This window comes from Musca domestica, unplaced genomic scaffold (assembly GCF_030504385.1).
Source record: "Musca domestica strain aabys unplaced genomic scaffold, Musca_domestica.polishedcontigs.V.1.1 3, whole genome shotgun sequence".
Lineage (NCBI taxonomy): Eukaryota > Metazoa > Arthropoda > Insecta > Diptera > Muscidae > Musca > Musca domestica.
Genome location: NW_026712299.1, coordinates 24964087 through 24987570, shown reverse-complemented (window position 1 = coordinate 24987570; position 23484 = coordinate 24964087). Strand labels below are relative to the sequence as shown.

At 35.7% G+C, this 23484-nt stretch overlaps 1 protein-coding gene across 1 annotated transcript in view; it reads left to right on the top strand.

The window, feature by feature from the left end:
• The window catches only part of LOC101896341 (mucin-2), a 38185-nt gene that overhangs the window by 5335 nt on the left and 9366 nt on the right, over window positions 1-23484 (top strand). Inside the window, exon 2 of the mRNA XM_011293786.3 lies at window positions 18332-18667. Within this exon, the coding sequence (XP_011292088.2) occupies window positions 18332-18667 (336 nt within the window). The remainder of the gene's footprint in view (window positions 1-18331; window positions 18668-23484) is intronic.

The following is a 23484-nucleotide window of genomic DNA, read 5'->3' as shown; positions in this document are numbered from 1 at the left end:
ATCTTGAAAATTGGTATAAAAGATGGAATATCAAGGTCAATTCTGAAAAATCAAGTCATATTACTTTTTCACTACGAAGAGGAGACTGCCCCCCCCAGTTATTATTAATAACGAACCAATTCCCAAGCATAACACGGTGAAATATCTTGGAATGACGCTGGACCGCAGTCTCACCTGGAAACCGCATATTAAGGCAAAACAAAACATGCTAAAAATTAAAAGCCGCAAGCTTTATTGGCTACTAGGACCTAAATCTAAACTTAATTTAAACAACAAAATTCGCGTGTATAAAGCTATACTAAAACCGGTTTGGACGTATGGCATCCAATTATGGGGAACATCTTGTAAATCGAACATAAATATTATACAAAGTTTCAATCGAAGATGTTACGATTAATTACAAATGTCCCATGGTATGTCAGGAATAGTACGATATCAAGAGATCTGCAAGTACGCACAGTGGAAGAAGAGATTAAAAGACTAAGTAGAAACTACAATGAAGACTTCAAAACCATCCAAACCCTCTTGCCAAATCTCTATTGGACAACATAAATGAAACAAGAAGACTGAAGAGAAAGCACGTACTAGATTTAAGTAATTGAGGAATTGCATTTATAAAATATATATCTTCTTTTTAATTATGTCATTTACAATTATGTATCTTACTGAAGTTACATAATTCCTGTTAACTTTACTTTATCTAATTTGCTTATTGTCTAGTTTTAAAGATAGATTGCAAATAAAGAAATAAATTTATATTAAAAAAAAAATCATGTTTGAATATAGCTCCCATATAAATCTTTATCCGATTTCAGATTTTTTATGCACCAAATAGCGAATTTTGGCGCTTTCGATAGAATACTGCCTAAAAGCAAGTGCTTCAAAATTTTATGAAAATCGGTTCAGATATAGCTTCGCTCCCATATATATGTTTTGTCCGATTTGGTGGTAAAGTCCTTCACATGTATAATATGCACTCCGCAACAATAATGTTTGATGCCGGGAATCAGATACTGCTCGACAATACCTCTGTCAATTTTTATAGAGATTTGTTTAGATTTTTATACAGCTTCGATACATATCTTCATCCGATTTTGCTGTTATTGCTCACCGTATATGAAATATCAGCCCAAATTGGATAGATTTTATATTCAACCGAATTTAACCATTTGTTGAAACTCGGTCCGGAATATCTATTGCTCCAATAAATATTTTTTTATAATCTTTATCGAAGTCATATCATGCACTATATAGCAATGTTATTTGTTTAATGGTTGGTATGATCTACTTCAAAAAAAATCTCCATATAAACTTTTTTTACGGAAGCTTTACTAAATACGCATAGTGATGTGGAGAATCATATAGTCGGCCCCACCCGACTTTTGATCTTTCCTTGCTGGTTTTAATGGTTCGATAAATTTTGCGGCCAGCTTCGCTCTTTATTAACATCGGCTTAGGAATCCCTATATAAATACAAGCTGTCATCTCTAATTTTTTTACCCACCTCATAGTCAATATGCTTAATAAATTTGTATTATCAGCTTACAAATTCCCGATCTTTGTTTCCACTGCCACTGTAATGTTCGATAAAACGCGTTAGGTTAAATGATTTAACCCATTCGATTTGTGTGTGTTTTCACTTTATTTATGATCCGCTGTTGATGAATGTTCTTTTTCTCTCTCTCGTCGCAGCAGCATAATTGTGTTAATCGTATGCATAACTCTTCCCGCCATTAACACTCGTGTATCGATCGCACACAATGAATGCTTAATGATTACCCATCAGACAAAGAATCGATTAATTTTACAAATGTTTCTAAACTTTCGTTTTCAAATCGATTCATTCTTATTCCAATGATGATAATTTATTGATCATTATGTGTATATTCAGATAGTAAGTTTAATACGTTCAAAGTTATAAAATTAATGTAGGAAATAATGTGGGAAACATTTTTTAATCTCTAGTTTGGAATTACTGTTGTATTAGGTACGAAAATTATTTTGTAACATCAGAAAACTCTTAAGCAATACCATAAAATTTCCAAAGAAAATTAAAGAACAGTAAGGAAAGGTCAAAAATCGGGCGGGCCCACTTTATGATACCCTACACCACTATGCGTATCTAGTAGAGCTCCCGTAACAAAAAAATTAATATTGGGAATTTATGTGAAGTAGGTCATACCAACTATGAACCAAATAATATCGCTATAGTGCATGATATGACTTAAAAAATATTTATTGCAAAGATATACCGGACCGAGTTTCACCAAATGGTAAAAAAAATTCGATTGAATATGAAAAAATCTATTCAAGTTGGGCTGATATTACATACATGGGGAGCAATATCCGTAAAATCGGATGAAGATGTATATCGAAGCTATATAAAAATCTGAACCGATCTCAATAAAATTTGGCAGAGGTATTTTTGAGCAGTATCTGATGCTCGGTGTCAAATATCACTGTTGTGGAGTGCATATTACGCATGTGAGGGACTTTAACACCTAATCGGATGAAACATACATAGGAGCTATAGCTATATCTGGACCGATTTAAACCAAAATTTTAAACATTTGCTTTTAGGCCGAAAACCGTCGGAAGAATCAAAATTCGGTCCATTTGGGCTGATATTAGCCATTATTTGCACAATAAACCTGAAATCGGATTAAGGATATATGTATAGGATTTGAACCGATAAAATTTGACAAAAGGTATTTTCGAGGTCTATAAGATATCTGGTACCAAATATCATTGTTGTCGAATGCATATTACTCATGTGAGGGACTTAAACACCAAATTAGATGAACATATATATGGAAGCTATACCTATTTTTGAACCGATTTTCTTTGATGTACTTGCTTCTAGACTGAATAAACTAAAATTCAGGACTTTTGGGCTGATATTGACCATTTGGTGCACAAATATTCCGAAATCGGTTGAAGATATATGTGGGAGCTGTATCCAAATCTGAACGGAATCGCCCCAATTTCAATAGGGCTCTTCCTTGAGCCAAGAAAAATATTTTTTGGAAAAGTTCATCTCAATCGGATAATAAATGCGACCTGCATTTTGTTCACAAGAATACATGGACAGACGGACTGACATGCTTAAATCGACTCAGAAAGTGATTCTATGAAGATCCTCAAAAGTAACTATCTCGCTTCCTTCTCCATTTTACAAAGAAAGGCATAATACCCTTACCTTAAAGTATACAAATTCTTCGAACTAAAATGCATCTCCTACTACATTTCGTTTGGAAGCTAGAGTAATACAGAGTCTTATGCTGGTCAAAAGTATTCATACTTTGTGAGGTCTAAAATGTTTATTTGTTGGAGTTACAAACGGAAGGGCAAATTTAATATACCCTCCATGCAATAGTGAAGGGTGTAAAATAATAAAAGTATGCAGGGCATAACTTTAATGCGCTCCAATGAAGAAAATCGTTGGAATCTCCGTCCGATTTTTATATCGAACGCGCCTCATCGAAATAACGGTTTTAGACCCTATCCGTTTCAGGGCATTTGTAGTCGATCTAGGGGTGTCCGTCCTTTCGTATGGTGCGCACGATAACTCTCGAATGAAGTATCCGATTTGATCCAAACTTGGTACATCGTAATATTATTGTCAAACTTAGATCCAGTTGGGAGATGGGCAATATCGATCCACTCCTTCTGGTACCTACCCAAAAATGTCAACATTTTCAAAGTAAATAATTTACATCTTGCAATCTTGGCAAATATGTTTATCGGTGCTAGTTCACGTACGAAAATGGACAATATTGGTCCACTACATCAAGTACCTCTCCTACAAAGGGTCAAAATGTGGAATAATTATAACTCTTAAAAATGTAAAATAAGAACCCGACTATCTTCATATTTAACGCATATTTGTACTAATACAAGATCCACCGCATCATCATAAGATGGAATATATTTGTCCACTCATTCTGGAACCTTCCCCACAACTTGAAAATTTTTAAGTAATTATAGCGAAAATTCGCATAAAAAATTGAAATGATTGCTCGATTTTCTTTAATATTTGAACATCCCAATATTTATTATCAGTATTAGAAAAAATGAATACATAGGTCCACTATATCTGCAGCCTCACGCATATTTCCACATTTTACAAAAATAAGCATATATTGCATATAAAGGAAGTAGTCGATATAGTCAAAATCTGTAAAAAAAAAAAACAGAAGTCGGGCGGGTCCGGCATTGTGATACCCTACACCACTTTACATATTTAGTAGAGCTACCCCTAACAAATAAATGTCTTTATGGGAAATTTATGAGAAATAAATTATAACAACTATGAGTTTTTAAATGAAAAGGTAATAATCTAAATCTAATGGAGGCATTTGTGTCTAAACCTATTTCTATCACAATCCATCCTATTTGAGCTAATACTGCTCTTCGTAGGTACAATATGTAAACGTGAAATCGGAAGAAAATATATATGGGAGCTATATCCAACTCTGTACGGATCTCTTCTAAATTTAGCAGAGATATGTCTATGCTGTATCTGATGGCTGGCACCAAATATCGTTGCTGTGGAGAGTATTTTACGTGTGAGAGAGAGTAAAATACAAAATCGGATGGATCATATATAAGGGACCTATAGCTATATCTTAACCGATTTTAACCAAATTTGATAAACATTAACCATTTGGTGCACAACAACCTGAAATCAGATGAATATATATGTATTTGAGAGCAATATCCAAATTGTAATCGATATTGATACAATTTGGCAGAGGTCTTTCTGAGTGTATTTTACATCTTTTCCAGAATAACGCTGCTATGGAGCATTATATATTGAAGCTATATCTATATGTCAATCGATTTTAATCGAATTTGACATACTTGCTTCTAAGCTCAATTTAGTTGCATTTGCCAAATCCTATTTAGGCTAATGTTACATATTTGTACACCATAAAAGACAAGTCGGGAACTATATCGAAGTCTGATCCGTTTATCTCCAATTGCGATAGGGTTCGTCCTTTGGTCAAACAAATGACCTGTGTAACATTACAATAATACATGTTTACAATAATACATGGAGACGGACGGACGAACATGCGTAAATCGACTCATATCCTCGAAAGGAACTATGGGCCTACCTCTCCATTTTAGAAACAAATGGAAAATACTGTGTGGTGTAGGGCATAAACATGAAATAAAGAGAAATATATATGAGGCTCTACCAAATCGAATAAACATATATATATGGGAGATAGATATATTGATTTTCTACCTAATAAAGACCGAAATTTTTTTCAAAATTAATATTGCATGATGATTAACCAGCCTTCGTATGGGGCTTATAGGAGATTATTAATCTGCCCATTACTAACTTCAAATGTCAACAGATTTAATAAAACTTAAATGTGCAGTGTTTTATTTACGATGTCAAAGGATCTAATGTGTTGACAGACTTTTTTGAAACCTGAGTTTTTGATAAATTTTTAGCGCCTATTTGAGTAAGGATCATGTCTGCAACTGAGTTTCCTAAAATCTGTTCCCATTCCTTGATATTTTCTGCCAAGAAAATTTAAAAGACAAAAATCAATAAACGATATACAATCACAAAACAATTCCAGCATGACCTGCAAATCGAATAACCATTTCAAATGAATGGCTCATCAATTCAATATTATACAGTCATTAAAAGTCATCTCTATTGCTTGACGTCATTAGATTAATTCAAGGTGAAAGTTTGCTTCACTAAAAAAGATCCAAATTCAACTACTTTAAAGCGGCCAGAAACTAACAAAAAAGCAATGGTACTTTAGAAAACAAAACATTTTATTAAGCCTTTCGTTACCTTTTTGTTGGCTTCGAAATCGCCGAAAAGACATTAACTTAAATAGTCATTAGATAGGTAGGCAGGCAGCAAGAATTGACTGCCGCCTGAAGATATAAGAAAAGAAACAAATTGTACAACAGAATATCAGCGGGATAGAAAGAAACCTTTCACAAAGCAACCGATACTAAATAAGTATCATTTGCTTCGTTTCAATTTTATTATTATTTTTTAATACGAACTTTTTTTAGGAAAGGCTGTTTATTCTATTCAATAGGGCAGGATAGGATCAGAACAGTATTTTCTCCTTTTTTGATTTTTGCAATTGATTTTTTTTAGTCTCGAGCTATACAGGGTTGCCCATATTTGACGGACCCATGTTTTTTTTTTAAATCAAAGAAAAAAATAAAAATTTGGCGGTTGGCAATGTTAATCATTTAATTTGTTCCAAGTAGATTTGTTTATATCAAATTTTGAATATGATATCTCTCAAATGGCCGCCTCTGGCGTTGATGACGTATTGTTCCCTTTTTGCTGCATTTTCCATCGTTTTTGCCAACATTTCGGCCGGAATAGCGGCTATTTCTTCACGAATGTTGTCGTTGAGCTCTTCTACGGTCCTTGGCTTGTTAACATAGACCTTTGACCTCAAATATCCCCACAAGAAGAAGTCAGGCGGCGTCAAATCGGGCGAACGCGGTAGCGAGTCCAAATCACCACTTTTCGACATCAAACGGCCCGGAAACAAATTCTTCAGAAAATCGATTGTTATGCGACATGTGTGCGTAGAGCGCCGACTTGTTGAAACCAGAACTGCCTCATACGCTTTCGACGAATAATTGGCATCACAAAATTGGTCATCATGTCGCGATAACGCTCCTGATTGATGGTAACAGCATGGCCATTTTCATTTTGGAAGAAAAACGGCCCAATGACTTTTTCGTCATGAAGAGGCACTTCTTGAATCTCCTGAGGATTTTCATTGGCGTAAAAACGCCAATTTTGCTTATTTACGGTCCCATTCAATGTGAAATGGGCTTCATCGGTCATGATAATTTTGTTCCAAAATTGCTCGCCGATCGCCTTGGTCGACTTTTATATGGTCTCTTCGGATTAGAAAGAGCCTTACCAGTCGAAAATTTTTCGTATAAACGCTTAATGGTGTTCTTAGAAGGCGCACTTCTCACATTTTTTATACCCTCCACCAAAAAAAGTATGAAGGGTATATTAAGTTCGTCATTCCGTTTGTAACTCATCGAAATAATCATTTTAGACCCAACAAAGTATATATATTCTTGATCAGCGTAAAATTCTAAGACGATTTAGCCCTGCCCGTCCGTCTGTCCGTCTTTTGTAATCACGTTAGAGTCTAAACGAATTAAGATAGGAAGCTAAAATTTTGCACAGATCTCTCTTTTGTCTGCAGTCAGGCTAAGTTCGAAGATGGGCTATATGGGTCCACGATATCGTATAGCCCCCATTTTTCATCGGAATTTTCTGAAAATCCACAGAAGGAGTTCCTTGTGGGTACTTTATACCTCGGCAGAGAATTTTCTGTATAGGTCCACGATATCGTATAGCCCTCATATAACGGTACCCCCGATATTCGGTATTTTGATGATTTGAGCCACATTTTCCAATCGTATTGTCTGAAAATCCACACACGGAGTTCTTTGTGAGCACTTTACCCCAATAAGCGATGTGACATCTCTGTCAAAAGTTATGGCGTTGCCAGATGTGTCCGTCGAATATGGGCAACCCTGTATACGAAGAGTACTAAATGGTAAATTTGGTATTTGGTGAAGGGATAGGGCTAAGATACCGAAATTTAATATTAAGTACAAAATAGTACCATATTTGTTATCTGAAATATGAAATGGTTTTGGAAATGTGTGCTAAAATGCAACGAAAAGTACTGAGTAGTACTAAATTGGATATTGGGTGAAGGGATGGGGCTGAAATCCCGAAATTTAATATTGATGTCACTATTGGTATCTTATATTGAGATATGGAGATGATTTTGGAAATGTGTACTTTAATTGTACAAAAAGTCCTGTATATTACTAAATTTAGTATAAGGTCATGGAAATCCTGAAATGTGATATAGATATCACTGTTGGTGTCTGTGGTGAGAGAAGGAGAAGGATTGTACTAAATGGTACTAAGTTTGGTAATGGGGAAAATTAAAGAGCTGAAATCCTAAAATTTTATATATAGAAGTCGCTGTTGGAATCTGTGTTTAAGATTCGGAGGCAGTTTGGAAATGTGTACTATAATTGTACGAATTATACCTTACAGTACTTAATTTGATATTGGGTGAAGGAATAGAGTTGAAATCTTTAAATCTGATATAGATGTCACTGTTTGTGTCAGTGGGTAAGGTATGGAGGTGGTTTTGGAAATATGTACTATAATTGTACTAAATGGTACTAAATATGGTAATGGCGGAAATCTAAGAGCTGAAATCTGTTGGTGTGGAGATTGTTTTTAAAATGCGTATTATAATTATTCGAAAGTACTTAATGCTACTAAATTTGTTACTGGGTTAAGAAATTGGGCTGAAATCCTTAAATTTGATAATAAGGTCTCTGTTAGTGTCTGGTGTTGAGATCTGGTGGCGGGTTTGAAAATTTGTACTCTAACTATTCAAAAAGTACTAAATAGTACTACATTTGGTACTTGGTGAATGAATAGAGAGGAATATAGATGTCACTGTTAGTGTCGGTGGTTGAGGGAAGGAGAAGGATTGAACTAAATGGTATTGAATCTCGTAATGGGGAAATCCTGAAATTTCCTAGAGATGTCGCTGTTGAAATCTTTGTTTAAGATTTGGAGGAGGTTTAGAAATGTGTCCTATATTTGTAACAGATCTTGTATTGATATAAATATTGAGATATGCCAAGACTGAATGGAATCGGATGTTAATTTCGGGTTTTATGGACTTTATGGATATTCAAAATGTTGACCCTTTGTGGGGAAGGTACCAGAATTCATATTCATATTTTCCATGTTCACACCACACCTTGGGTTAATAAAAAAATAGCGATGTGGGTTATTCGGAAACAATCGGACTCTAACATTACTCAAAATTTTGACCATTTGTGGGGAGGCACTTGATGACCTAGCACTGATTTGCAAAGTTGGAGCAAAATCGTGTTATCCCTTCTCTTTGTGTGCAGTAAAATATTTATTTTGAAACTTTCAACCTTTGTTGGGCTAAATAACAGAAAGAGTGGGTCGATACTGCCCATCTCCGAAATCGAATTCGAGAATTATAATGCGCACCATCCAGACAGAGGGGCGGACGGCTCGACTCTTACTATCCTGAAACGTATTTGGTCCTAAGAGACCTAGAGTATAATGAGGCTAAGAGTATAATGAGGTGGGAAAATAAGCAAAAAATAATGGGCAGTAACGTTACAATACAGGTTCGAAATTATTTTTCCAGGGAAATTTTGAAATATTGTTATTGAAGAGCATAAGTGGATCTCATTACCAGTGATGCTAAAAGTTGCACAAATGCTATCACTTTTTTGCGTGGAATATGAAAATTTTACATAATTTTACATTTGAATAGAGTTTTTATTCCATTTGTTGAAGTGGTATTAAATAAGAGTATTGAATTTTGTTACCAAAATTCAGCTACAAACAATATATGAGATAGATGTTGGCACATGTACAAAACTTATTTACTGGCATGTACAGGGTTGCCCATATTCGACGGACCCATCTGGCAACGCCATAACTTTTGACAGAGATGTCACATCGCTTAATGACATACCGCGTTTGAAGCGTCAGTCCAAGCAGATTTTTACCATGAACAAACACACGCCACGCTAAATAGTTGAAATTTACATTCAACAGAAGAAGTCAATTGTGAAAACTCAACGTGCTTTTAAAATATTAAAAAATGTGAGAAGTGCGCCTTCTAAGAACACCATTAAGCGTTTATACGAAAAATTTTCGACTGGTAAGGCTCTTTCTAATCCGAAGAGGCCATATAAAAGTCGACCAAAGCGATCGGCCGAGAATATCGCTGCTGTACGAGCCAGTGTTAAGAGGTCCCCAAGAACATCCCAAAAACGCCGTTCTCAGCAGTTGGACATGGCTCGGTCCACTTTACAACGGATTATTCGCATTGATTTGCATTTGTTCCCGTACAAAATTCAATTGACACAAAGAATGTTGCCTGCGGACAAGCCTCGTCGATTGGAATGGGCCCAAAGAGTCATCGAAATGGCCGAAGATGACGAGCAATTTTGGAATAAAATTATCATGTCCGATGCAGCCCATTTCTCATGGAATGGGACCGTAAATAAGCAAAATTGTCGTTTTTACGCCACTGAAAATTCTCAAGAGATTCAAAAAGTGCCTCTTCATGACGAAAAAGTCACAGTGCGGCGTTAGTGCGAAAACGGTCATTGGGCCGTTTTTCTTCGAAAATGAAAATGGCCATGCTGTTACCATCAATCGGGAGCGTTATCGCGACATGATGACCAATTTTGTGATGCCAATTATTCGTCGAAAGCGTATGAGGCAGCTCTGGTTTCAACAAGACGGCGCTCCACCGCACACAAGTCGCATAACAATCGATTTTCTGAAGAATTTGTTTCCGGGCCGTTTGATGTCGAAAAGTGGTGATTTGGACTGGCCACCGCGTTCGCCCGATTTGACGCCGCCTGACTTCTTCTTGTGGGGATATTTGAAGTCAAAGGTTTACGTTAGCAAGCCAAGGACCGTAGAATTGCTCAAGGACAACATTCGTGAAGAAATAGGCGCTATTCCGGCCGAAATTTTTGCAAAAACGATGGAAATTGCTGCATTTCCACAATACGTCATCAACGCCAGAGGCGGCCATTTGAGAGATATCATATTCAAAAATTGATGTAAACAAATCTACTTGGAACAAATTAAATGATTAACATTGCCAACCGCCAAATTTATATTTTTTTCTTTGATTAAAAAAAAAAAAATGGGTCCTTCATATATGGGCAACCCTGTATACAAATCTACTTTCATTACGAAAATCAGAACTTTCAATCTTTCCATTGCTTTAGGGCAGGTCAGATATTTTTCCTCAAAAACAAAGAAAACAACCAGAAAGAGTAAAACAAAGTAATTAATTATTACCAACAATAGCTGATAATAAACCTGAACGACGATGCGACGGCTGCTGTAAATAAAAGTGAAATTTCCAAGAAAAGTTCAACGAAAGTCTGACGGAACACACATACACATATGTACATGCTTTGCTGTCGTTTGTCTGCTCGTTCGCATATTCTCACATCCGACTGCATCTTCAATTAGCTGCCATTGTCTGGAAGAAAAAACGATCTTGTGGGACGTTAAACGGACTGCTATTATTTCATTCATTGGCATTTTTAAAGTGACTGACTGACTGACGAGATGAACGAACAACCTGCCATGCGACAGTAGTTTTAAAGCATTTAAATGGACAAGCCATGGTATGTGATTGGAATAGCCGCACATAGCTGTCTGCGGTATGCATGTTACCATTATGTTTTTTTTTTTTCTTTTATCAAGCGAGAGTAATCTCTGCTTCCATGAATATGAAGATGCTTCTGGTTAATGTGTGTGTGTGTGTGGGGGGGGGGGGGGGGTAGTATTAAGTCCATTCTGTCTTCTGCTAAAGATAAATAACCGAGGAATTAATCGTTGTAAATGTAATAAATTTTAAGTATTTTATTAATTAGTTTGTTACCGACACTCGTTTGTATCCTCTACATAATATTATTTAGTGTAGGTAAGGTTCAATAGAGAGACCATCGAAGAGAAATGAATGACTGATTTAAGTCATATAGATGAGAAACGAAGAGACAAGATCTTTAAAATTACGATATTTCTTAATTTTTGCTGGACGTTTAGATGATAATAATTACGTCGAGGATACAAAAATATATGTACGTGAAAACAGTAAAGAAACTACCAAAGTATGCCGACTATATGATACCTTACAGAGGGTACAGTTATGCCTTTCAACAAATACAGGGTGAGGTGAAAAAACTGCAACCAACTTCAGACTTCTGTCATTTCTAAGCCGTCCAACTCGTCCGACAGCTGTTAAATTTTTTCCAGTGAAACCTCATTATTTTGTTTACAAGCATACAAAAGCATTTTGGTGAGAACCTTCCAGAAAAAAAAACTATTCGTGATGGAATTCAAGCGTGGAAAGCACAAGTGGCCTGAGAGCACTCCAGCATTTAAATGTGAATACATCTTTTGTGTTTCGTACCATCGCTCGTTTCCGTGATACTGATATCGCAGCCCGACGTCAAGGAAGTGGGCGAAAGTAAAGCAGCGACTTGATCGAAACCCCCGTCGCAGTGGCCGAAAGATGGCTCGCGAGCTGAACATATCGCAATATTCCATTCGGCAAATATTGAAAAATGAGCTCAGGGTAAACCATTGATATTCCAAAAAGTGCAAGAACTTATACCGCAACAGAAAGAAAATAGGCTCAAAAGAGCTAAAGAGTTGCTTCGCTTGACCGAAAGTGGCGATATGCCGAATTCGGTTTCTCCGGTGAGAAAATATTCATTGTCCCGCAGCAAAACAAAATGATCGTGTTTACTTGCCAAAGAGGTCAGCTGAAAATGTGCACCTTCTGTTGGCCACCAGAACTCAAGAGTCGGCCATGGTGATGGTGTTGGCACTAAAAAATACCAAAGTGTCAATCACCTCAAACAAGCGCTTCGCCGGGAATAGGTCAAAATATCGCAGAGCAACATTTGGGCAGCGTGTGACGATTTCATTGGCCGTTGGAAGGCCTTAATTCTTGCCAAAAGTGACCAATTCTAACAAATCTAAACTTATTTAACATTTGATGCTATTTCCGATATTTTCTGCTTTCTTGCTATAAAATAAAAAAAAATAAAGACAAGTTAAAAAGCAGTAAGTTGGGCCGGGACGAACTTTGAATACCCTCCACGAATTTGGAAATTTAAAAAAAATAAAATCCTTAAAAAAATCTGTTAAAATTTTAAAAATACCAAATATAGCCGTTATATTGGGGTCTATACGACGTGGACCTACATAGGCATTGTTTGCCTTTAGCCATTGCCATATTCAAATTCGAAATTTGAAATAAACGGTGAATAATGTATCTAAAATCATCAAAATACCGAATATCGGGAGGTACCGTTATATGGGGCTATACGAAGACGTGGACCTGCACAGATAATTTTCTGTCATAGGCTGTAGTATCCGTTTCGAACATCAAATACCAAAGTTGAAACAATTCCGGTGAATAATGTCGCTAAAATCATCAAAATACCGAATATGGGGAGGTATCGTTATATGGGGGCTATATGAAAACGTGGACCTACGTGGTGGCCTTCTATCTCAATTCGTTCGAAAAATAGCGTTCTTACAACAGACAGACAGACGGACATGGCTAAATCGACTTAGAATTTTACGCTGATCAAGAATATATACTTTGTTGGGTATGACATGAGTATTTTGAGGAGTTACAAACGGAATGACAAAGTTAATGTAGTATGTTGGAGGGTATAATTATGGCGTTTGACTTTGTTGCATATTTTTTATTTCACCCTGTATGCGTTAATTTAAAATCATCTATCTATAGAGTAAAGTAATTGGCTGACTGACTGACTCACTTAACAATTCATCAAGTCCCAGAAACAGACCAGAAACGGCTGAACTTTAAATTTTGAGTGAGGGTCACTATCGGTTCGAAAGAGTCAGATAAGGCTGGGTCGTTTTGAAATTCGTATTAGAACGGTAAGAAAAGTATAAAAAAGCATTAGCTATAAACTTTAAATTTGGAGTGGGTATTAAGGTTGAGGAGTAGAGTCGATGTAAGGAGGTAGTTTTGGAAGTGTGTGCTAATGTATACGAAAAGTACTAAACGATACCAAATATAGTACAATTTGAATTTGGAGGAACGGATGGAGCGGAAATTTGAAATGAACATTACTGGCGAAGTATAGTGTTGAGATATGGAGGAAGATTTCGAAACGTGTACTTTTGTGAACGAAAAGTACAAAATGGTACTAAATTTTGGTACAATTTTGAATTAGATGAACCCATAGAACTGAGGAATGTAGGGTATTTTGGAAATTCGAACTTATGTCTACTACATTTGGTACAATTTATATTTTGGGACAACCAATAGAGTTCGAATCCTGAAATTTGTTAACAAGATTACAATTGCATTGTAGGACTGAGGAATGTAGGTAGTTTTGGAAATTTATAATTATGTGTACTAAATGGTACTAAATTTAATACAATTTACATTTTTAGTGAACCAGTAGAGTTGGAATCCTGAAATTTAAAAATAACGCTGTAAGATGCAGGCTTTTGCTAAAATTTGTACTTATGTAATCTAAATGGTACTTAACTAGGTAGAAACTGATATTGTGGTGAAGAGATATATCTAGAATTCTGAAAATTGGAACGAGAGTCAAGATGGAGTGCAGGATAGATATACCAAAGGGTTTGTGGGAATTGGAACATTTTGATTATAAAAAGTTCTTAAATTGTATTAAACTACTAAAATGGAGCCATTTGGTATTATGTGAACCGATAACGCTAAAAACATGAAATGTAGTATGGTTTTTGGAAATGTGTACTAAGTTTGCGAAGTGTACCAAATGGTACTACATTTGGACCAGTTTGCTTTAGCTTGAACAAATGAAGCTGGAATTTTGAAATGTTGTATAGAGGTACCTTTTGATGGTAGGTTTCTGCAGAGGAGGTATTATAGGATATGTTTACAACAAGTGCACGAAAAGTACTTAATAGTACTATATTTGGTACTATTTGGTATTGGGCAAACATAGTGCTTGAAATCTGAAATTTGGTATTTGGGTTGGTATTGTTCATGTGTAGCCTGAGTATAAAGAGTTGGTTTCGGAAATGTGTACTAGTATTTTACGAAAAGTACTGAATGGTGAATGGTGGCATAGAAATGACAGCAGTCTCAATTTGGTTGCAGTTTTTTCAACTCACCCTGTATACACTTTAGTTGTACGAAAAGAAATTAATAGAACAAAATTTGGATTTGGGTAAAGGAATAGAGCTGAAGTCCTGAAATTAGACATAAATAACACTATTGGCGTCTGTGGTTAAAATATGGAAATGGCTTTGAAAATGTGCACCATAATTTTTATACCCTACACCACAAGGTGGTCAGGGTATTATGTCTTTGTGCATTTGTTTGTAACAGGCAAAAGGAAACGAGATAGACCCATAGTTCCTTTTGATGATCTGCATAGAGCCACATTCTGAGTCGATTTATGCATGTCAGTCCGTCCGTCTGTCCACGTATTTTTGTAAACAAAGTACAGTTCGCATTTATTGCCCTATCCAGATGAAATTTTGTACATATCATTTGTTTGGACCTATTGAAATTGGAGATAATCGTTCAAAATTTAGATATAGATCCCATATATATCTTCTTCCGATTTGCCCTTTTTTGTGCACCAAATGTCTAATATTTGCCCAAATAGTATGAAATTTAACAACCACATACAACCAAATTAGACCTGAAAATAAGTATGCCAAATTTGATCGAAATCGGTTCAGATATAGCTATAGCTCCCATATATATTGTTCATCCGATTTGTTATTTTTGTCCTCGGCAGCCGTAATATGCAACAATATTTGGGGAAATATATCAAATACAGCTCAGAAATACCTTTGTTATTTCGAATTGAGTCTAGAAGCAAGTATGTCAAATTTGGTGAAGATCGGTTCAGATATAGCTATAGCTCCCATATATACTGTTCATCCGATTTGTCATATTTGTTACCCACAGCCGTAATATGCACTCCGTAGCAACGATTTTCAGGGAAATATATCAAATACAGCTCAGAAATATCTTTGCCAATTTTTGAGTGTAGGGATAGAGCTGGAATGCCATCATTTGATATTGAAGAATCTGTTGGTATTTGGTATTGAGATATGGTGGTTGTTTTGCAAATGTGTACCATATTTGTACGAAAAGTACTAAGTGGAGCTTAATGGGGTTAAGGGATAGAGCTGGATTCTCGAAACTGCCTGGAATTGGGATATGTGCCATTATCCCGCGGACATAGTCCCCATTACAATTATGGCAAAAATATAGGAATTGGGTCCAAGAAAAAATCGTTCATAATCCCCAGAAAGTAGCGGACATAATTCCCAGAATAATCGGTATGTCCAAAACGAATGCGGACATAAATGGTGTGTGGAATAATATAGATTTTCTCCTCTGGTCTTGTCCTCCGTTTGTAAGTAGCCGACCTTCGTCCATGGCTAGAGATTTTCTCCGTTGGGCATATCCCGCACCAGCTAACGCGAACCCAAATTCACTACTTATTTTTGTACCAAACGGTAATAATGCCCATAATTGCAATAGGGGATTATTTCTGTAGGGAGTATGTTCGGGCGCCTTGGGAACTTGCACTATAATTGCCCGACAAGAAATAAGTAGTACTAAATTTTGTATCGTTTGAAGGAATAGAGCTGAAGTCCTGAAATTTGATAGAGATGTTATTGGTGGTGTCCGTGATTAAGATATGGAGGTGGTTTGGAAATGGAAAATGCACTATAATTACGACCTGTATGATGATTAAGAAGTAAGCAAAGGCTATAGTCGTGCGGCGCCGACCATGTGATACCCTACAACACTACAATATGTTCGAAGTCCCCTTATATCAAAGAGCCCCGCCCAGACCCTTAGTTTTTTGTCTCAGAGAATTTGGCCAATATTTACGCACTTCGTAGTGTTGTTCAGAATTCAAAACAATTTCACACGAAAGATGTGGTCCAATTTACAGCTAAATATAATCCAATGGTCATCCGAAATGCTGGACTTCTTCCCTGTCCTTAAATCTCTTCTGATGCGAAATTCCGTGTCGAGCGACTACACAATTAGGAAAAATTAAGTTTTTTTAGTCCAGGTGTTAATTCTGACCCTAACCCTACCCTCATGCAAAATTTCGTGAGGATCGGACTATAAGTGCGATATGCATATAATACCCTTAAAACGTAGTGTTGGCGGTGCAAAAATTTAGAAAATTTACAATTCAATATTGTAAGTCAAATTGAAAAAATCGCATGCGATTAAAAAATATAACAAAAATTGAAAAAAGTCGACAAAAAATATTCATTTTTTTATTGGTATATTTTTCCGCGATTTTCTAAGATTTAATCGTTTTCTAGCAAGAGACCATTCCGAATTGATGGGAATTATAAAAATCGGCCCAGCGGTTCTTGATTTATAAGCAATCAATTCTACATATATTGCTATATATCCGATTTCTTGGCTATTAGCATCACTGTAATGGTCAGAAGTGATCTTTTAATGTATTTGTGATTTGGCTGGGATTGAAAATATTCGCGGTTTAGTGGAAATTTCCCTATTATTTTACAAAAACGTTAGGGTCTATTTTACGCGCTAATTATTGTCCAATGGCCGCCCAAATTGGTAGGTTTCTGCCCACTACTAAACTCTAACTTCATGTAAATTTTCGCGTCGATTGGTTCATAATTGTGGCCTATAGAGCAACTGCAAAATCGGGAAATTTTTCTGTTTTTGGTCCATTTCAACCCCAACACATAGTGTTGTAGGGTATAAAAATTAAAATGGCCAGACGGACAGACCAACGAAGCTTGAACAACTCAGCTCGGCGTGAGAAGAAAATAGATCAAATCGGTAGATCTAGAAGTTACAAATTTTAAATTATCACCACAGAAAAAAATAGTTTGGCGGTAAATACCATCTGAAATTGTGAGGGACCTGATTGACAGATATGTCCAAAACTATGAATCCAAGAAATCTACAACTAAACTTCTGTTTGGGCTATGATTTCTCCCAAGGGGATTCAAAGTCTCACCAAATGGAATTTATTTTCTTTCTTTTCTTAATAACCAGAATTTTCCAACTATTCGTATCAGAAGCCATACGATTTAATAAGTGTTAAAAATGTGCCAATTCCATGAGAAACTGCATTCAGCTCTTTGAATGTAATACCATATGGAGGTTTCAGCAAAGCAAAAGAAGATAAAATCTACCTAACCACTAAACATACCATAATTGCCAAACATGGAAAGTCATTCTTGGAGACAAGTTTTATTCACACGATTTTCAAACATTTATGGTAACATCAGCAACATTTCCTCCAACACAACAAGCAGCCTTATCTTAATAACTTTATCGGCACTGTTAGTAACACTTTTAGAGTAGAGATGGTAGAGTGTTTTGAAAAAATGCAGTAATTTCCCAAGTCATTCCAAACTAATTTTTATATTTAGTTCCCATCCCACCACACCACACAAACGCACACATACACCCAAACAATGTATGGAACTGCAATGGGCGATCTTCATAAGCCAGGTGATTTGTTGCGTTGATTATCAGCACCAGCTTTCATTAAAACCAGAGTCTTACCACCACTTGCCAACTTGCCAAGATGGTTGTTGTTTTTGAGATTCATTCAATTTTTATTATTTTTGTTGATGTTGTTGTTATTTTATTTTTTCTCTTCTACTTGCATCTTACAGGTTGTTACCACAATGGTACTTGGTACGCGGACAAATCATTAGTTCCCACAACCGAGAAATGTCTCAACTGTCAGTGCACCAAGAAGACGCTGGTCTGCCGCTTAAAAGTTTGCCCAGAGATGCCGATGCCACCGCCGCGCGGCTGTGTCGTCGTCCAAAAGAAGAACACATGTTGTCCGTATCTGTCGTGTGCACGTTTAGATGCCTTCTACAAGATACCCGCCACGCGACGTATTATCGCTTATTTGGATCATTACGAGCGTGAATCAATTGATCGTGTGGTCAATGACAATATGCTGCAACGCCGCTCCGACGATTCGGATGTGGATTTGTATGGTAAGTTGGAAGAATTTGTAAAGATATCCCTGCGATAGGCAGGCAGACAGGTCGAGAGACAGGCAGGCAGTCATTTGGTAGTAATTGGATCCTTAAATCTATATCTATAAAAGAGGAAAATGTTTGTACGTTTGTTTGTTTGTTTGTTTGTTTGTTTGTAATTTATGGACTCGAAAACTGCTGAATAGATTTTTCTGAAAATTTCCATATATACTGCAACATCGCCTGAAAGTAACATAGGCTATATACATTTTTGAATTTCCACTTGGAACTGGAGATATAGCATCAGAATCGGAGGTACCTCCCAAAAATTTAGATTTTATATGCACATATCTATTGATCGGTTAAAGATACAGTCTACAAATTTGGAATGTGTAACGGAATTTGGAACAAAAATAAGTTTGCTAAATTATATTGTAATCGGTTCAGATTTGGATATAGCTCCCATATATATTTTCGACCGATTTCGTTCATTTGATGCCTCAAACACAATATGAATGTTCGATTCCAATGAAATTTGGAATATATGACGGGATTTGATCCGAAAATAAATTTGTCAAATTATATTGAAATCGGTTCAGATTTGGATATAGCTCCCATATATATTTTCGGCCGATTTCATGTATTTGGTGGACCAAATAAGATATGTATGTCCAAATTTAATGAAATTTAAAATAAGTAACGGAATCGGGAGCAAAAATGAATTTTTCAAATTATATTAAAATCGGTTCAGATTTGGATATAGCTCTCATATGTATTTTCGACCGATTTCATGTATTTTATGCATCATACACGATATGTATGTTCGATTCCAAAGAAATTTGGAATATGTAACGGGATTTTGATTAGAAAATAAATTAGTCAAATTATATTAAAATCGGTTCAGATTTGGATATAGCTACCATATATATTTTCCGCCGATTTCACATATTTGATGCACAAAACACGATACGTATTTCCGATTCCAATGAAATTCGGCATGAGTGGCTAAACTTGGTACAAAAATAAATTTGACAAATTATATTCAAATACGCTCAGATTTAATTATAGCTCCCACATATATACGCAGCCGATTTCACATATTTGATGCACCCAAAGCGAGAAAGACGAAATCTGGCACCAGAAAAAATTGCCAAATTTTATTGAAATCAGTTGAGGTTTGGGTATAGCTAACATATGTGTGGTTACAATAATAAATGTGACAAATTAATTGGAAATTAGTTAAGATTTGGATATAGCTCCCATATATATATTCTCGGCCGATTTCACGTATTTGACGCACCAATTTCAATGAAATATGAAAGGTGTGGCGGAATTTGGTGTAAAAGTAATTTTTTTAAAATTATATTTAAATCGGATCAGATTGGGATATGATTTTAATAAGAACCATTGACCAACAACGCCTTAGGCTAACACTAAAAATCAACACAACAATTAATTTGAAATACGCTTATTACGGCGAAGTATGTTGCTATCTCGAATTCATTAATTGCAACAGAAATGCCACTCAACTTCAAAAGATTGCAGTTTACTGCACGCTTGGTATTTGCTATGAAATAAATAAATCCGAAGGACAAACCCTTCGTGTATGTATGTCATAAAATTTTGAATGCATATAAAATCAAAAGGGGTAGCGAAGCGCACCGGGTTCAGCTAGTGATTCTATAAAGGTGGCGGCGGCATGCCTTATTCGTAAAGAAAATGGGCTTTTAATTAGTCTGCATTTTAAGTGAGTGAATTTATTTATTTGATTTCAACGGGGTAGTTCATGTGTACTAACGAGATGGTTTATAATTGATTATTAATGAAGGCTAATACTGCTATGGAATATCAAAGAGGTTTTGGACTAGAGACAGAAGAGATAAGCTACAATAAAATTGACTTGTTTGAAGATAGAAAATAGTATTTTTTCATATATTTTCAGATGCTAATATAATCGACTTATCAAAATATTAATGGAGGTATTCACAGGTATAATCGTAAATTTAAAGAAAATTTGAAAGCCTATCATAACTGTAGTAATGGATTTTAAGACATTTTTCTCAAGACCTAACTCAGCTATGTTCTTGGACTTTAAAAAATACATTTCAAGCTTTATCTCAGTTGAAGTCGTATTTCGAAAAAATATTTTTTGAGGTCCCTCTCAGATATAATCGTGGATTTATATATATATATATATATATATATATATATATATATATATATATATATATATATATATATATATATATATATATAATTCTATATATATATATATATATTTTAAGGCCTACCGCACCTATATCCGTAGAATTCGGGATAAGATTATGCAAGGACTATCGCGCTATAAATGTTTACTTTTGAAATATTCTGAAATCCTATCTTTCTAGAGCAATGGTTGTTAAGAACAGTTTTGAAGGAGCATAACAGCTATAATCGCTGATTTTTAAAGATATTTTTCAAAGCCTGGACATATGGGGGTGGTTTCGGAAATGTGTACTATAATTGCACGGAAACTACTGAATGGTACTTTATTTGGTATTGCATTTATAGGGACAGAGATAAAATTCTGAAATTTGTTAGCTAGATTACTGAGGGTATCTGTGTTTGAGATTTGGCGGTGGTTTGAAAAAGCATCATATATACATATAGAAAAAGTACTAAATGGCACTAACATTGGCATTGGGTGAAGCAATGGGGATGGAATCCTCAAATGTGATGATATTGAGATCTCTGTTGGTATCAGGAATTGGGATATTGAGGTTTTTGATCTTTCATTTTGCAGTTTATCGAGGAGGATATTACTAAAACCATTGTACAATGGACCAACATTAAATTTTTCTACCCAAAACTATAAAGGTTGATTTACCTATCAGGGCTAATAGTGGATCTTAAATAATATTTGTGGCTTAAGTCTAACTTAATAAAAATTGTCGGATTTTTTTGCAGAGGTTGTTATCTGTACTTAAAAAAAACGTAAAAGAGTAGTAAAATAATTTACTGAATGATCGACATACAACACCTTATAAAAACGGCTGAAGTTAGAATTTTGAGGGACAGTCTTGATTCGTAGGCGTGAGGCAAGGCTGAGTTTTTTGAAAATTCGTACAACAAGAATACGAAAAGTACTAAAATGTACTAAAAATTGAATACTTTGTATTGAACAAAAGCGATAGACTGCGGATAGATTGCGAAACCAAGCGATTTTTGGTCATTACGAAAAGATCTAAAATGGTACTAAAGTTTTGAATGGTACCATTTGGTATAATGTGAACGGATGTAAGAATCAAGTTTGGAAAGTAGGTTTGATATATGAAGGTGTTTTTTGGAGCTGTACTAAATAGTACTAAATTTGGAACAGTTTGATTTAAGGTGAACGAATTAGGTTGATTAAGAGGTTGTATTGCAAATACCAAAAGTATTAAATACAATACATACATGACACTTTGGGCCCATTCCAATTGACGAGGCTTGTCCGCAGGAAACATTCTTTGCGTCAGTTGCATTTTGTACGGGAACAAATGCAAATCAATGCGAATAATCCGTTTTAAAGTGGACCGAGCCATGTCCAACTGCTGAGAATGGCGTTTTTGGCGTTTTCTCAACACTAGCTCGTACGACAGCGATATTCTCGGCCGATCCCCTTGGTCGACTTTCGTATAAACGCTTAATGGTGTTCTTAGAAGGCGCACTTCTCACATTTTTTAATGTTTTAAAAGCACGTTGAGTTTTCACAATTGACTTCAATTGACACAATTGACTATTTCAGAGCGCTCACGTGGCGTGTATTGGTTCATCGTAAAAATCTGCTTGGACTGATGCTTCAAACGCGGTATGTCATTAAACGATGTGACATCTCTGTCAAAAGTTATGACGTTGCCAGATGGGTCCGTCGAATATGGGCAACCCTGTAGTATTGGTCGAAGGGATAGAGATAAAATTCTGAAATTGAATATTTAGATTACTGAGGGTATCTGTGTTTGAGGTTTGGCGGTGGTTTTGAAATGCGTTCTATAGTTGGAAAGTACTAAATGGTACTAAACTTGGCATTGGAAAAAGGGAGAGAGCTAGAATCCTGAAATTTGATATAAATGTCACTCTTGGTGTCTGTAGTTAAGATTTGTAGGTGGTTTTGGAATTGTGTTCTATAATTGTACCAAAAGTACTAAGTGATACTAGATTTTTCGTTGGGTGAAGGAATAAAGCTGGAATCCCCAAACCTGATTTAGATTTCACTGTTGGTGCCTGTAGTTAAAATTCGAATGTGGTTTTGGAAAGGTTTACTATAAAAATTAGTATCACTTAGTGCGAAAAGTACTAAGTGATACAAATTTAACCTTGGGTGAAGGGATAGTGCTGGAATCTAAACATTTTATACTGAGGTCCCTGTTTGTAACTGGGATTCAGATATGGATGTGATTTAGGTAATGTCTACTATAATTGTACGAAAGGTATTAAATGGTATTAAGTTTGATATGTTGTTAAGGGGTAGAACTGAAATCCTTAAATTTGATATCGATGCCACCGTTGTTGTTGGGGGATTAGGAAGGGACCTGGTTTTGGATATGCGTAATATAATTGTACTAAATAGCACTAAATTTGGTAATGGGGGAAATTAAAGAGCTAATATCATGAAATTTTATAATAAGGTCACTGTTAGTATCTGGGGTTGAGACATAGAGATTGTTTTGAAACTGAGGGTATTACCTGCACCAATGGTATAAAATGGTACTAAATTTGGAATTGAGTGAGGGGATAGAGCTGAACTCCTGTAATTTAATATTGATTTGAGATGGAGGTGGTTTTGGAAATGCATATCATAAACGTAAAAAAGTCCA